The sequence below is a fragment of the Penaeus vannamei genome, chromosome 39, assembly GCF_042767895.1.
Source record: "Penaeus vannamei isolate JL-2024 chromosome 39, ASM4276789v1, whole genome shotgun sequence".
NCBI classification, from domain to species: Eukaryota; Metazoa; Arthropoda; class Malacostraca; order Decapoda; family Penaeidae; genus Penaeus; species Penaeus vannamei.
In genome coordinates this window covers 14,804,065-14,805,407 of record NC_091587.1, presented here as the reverse complement: position 1 = coordinate 14,805,407, position 1,343 = coordinate 14,804,065, and the positions used below count along the sequence as shown (strand labels likewise).

Sequence of the window (1,343 nt, the reverse complement as noted above, 5' to 3'; positions counted from 1 at the left end):
CATATCATTATTACTATTATCATTATATAAAGACACTACCTTCAGACTTCCGCCTTTTCGTTGTCTTCTGCATAGCTTTAGGCTTTCCTGCTTGCTTGTCTATGTCCGTCTCCCCTCGAGCATCTCTGCTTTTCGTGACAGTCTAGAGAAATGAGACATATTTCATCACATAAACTTAATTCCAGGAGTCTCTTTAGCAGGTAATCTAAACATTTCCATGTATTTATCAACGAAAAAATCGCAGCTGGAGCCTGTTCTTTTAACATTCAGTCTTTCTTCATCAGTAATGCAACAAACTATGGCAGTGAAACTGCTACTTTAAGAATGTTCAATGGTCAAGTTATGGAGCTATAAATTACTCCAACATGCTCTTTGATTTAGAGAGAAATAGAAACATCTGGAAGTTTACCTTTGGAGTTGGTGACTTCTTCGCTTCTTTAGTTGATTGTGGCGGTGTTCCTTTTTGTTTTGGAATGTGTTTTTTTCCTGGTTAAGAAAATACAATTAACAGTTGTGAATGCACTGTTGCAGTAACTGTTATGAAATCGGTTCAAACATACCATTGTTGCCAAAGTATAGCCAAGTAATGATTATTGCAGTTATTGTCATTCGGTATTATACAACAACGTTATTATTGCTGTATAATCATCATTATTTTCAATATCATTACAACGAGGGTCTTGAATTTATTTTCACATATAATTTCATGGGTTACCTATGCTTCCATAGGCATGATCCCTTACCCAACTTCTTCGCAGGTTTTGCCGGACATGGAGTTTTTCCTTTCGACTTCTGGTGCTTGCTTGACGAGCGTTTGTGCTGCTGTGTTTGGTTATTCTTCCGTCTGGACTCTTTGGGATTCTGCCTTAAGCGCTGGCCACTCCTCTGTGATTGGCGCTCCTTAGGGCCTTGCTGTTCCGGCTCACTGCTGCTGTCCTCACTACTCTCGCCATCTCCATCCTCGTCCTCAGACTCGCTGTCTTGCTCTCTGTTAGGATCGGATTCTTCTTCATCAGTTGTCTGCTCGTCCTCTTCAGAATCGCTCCCTTCGCTTGACTGATCTTCCTCTTCATCATCTTCACTTCCTTCGCTTGACTGATCTTCATCAGTTTCTTCGCCTGACTGATCGTCCTCATCATCATCACATTTTTTGCTTGACTGCTCTTCCTCTCCATCACTTCCATCCGAACTGCTGTCTCGGTCAGATTCCTCACTCGGGTCAGACTGGTCATCCGAGTCCTCTGACTGGGGTTCTTGTGGCTTTTGCTTTGTGTTCTTTGCATTTCGCTTTGTGCCTTTTAGCTTCTTCCCCTGGTCCATCTGTATTAGTAAATAATTTTGTA

General features: G+C 41.5%; 1 protein-coding gene across 1 annotated transcript in view; it reads right to left on the bottom strand.

Moving 5' to 3' along the window:
- Positions 1–1,343, bottom strand: part of LOC113801292 (uncharacterized) — a 22,507-nt gene that overhangs the window by 10,969 nt on the left and 10,195 nt on the right. Inside the window, exons 2-4 of the mRNA XM_070116850.1 lie at positions 744–1,320; positions 410–486; positions 40–142 (exon numbers count right to left, since the gene is read on the bottom strand). Of these exons, the coding sequence (XP_069972951.1) occupies positions 40–142; positions 410–486; positions 744–1,320 (757 nt within the window). The remainder of the gene's footprint in view (positions 1–39; positions 143–409; positions 487–743; positions 1,321–1,343) is intronic.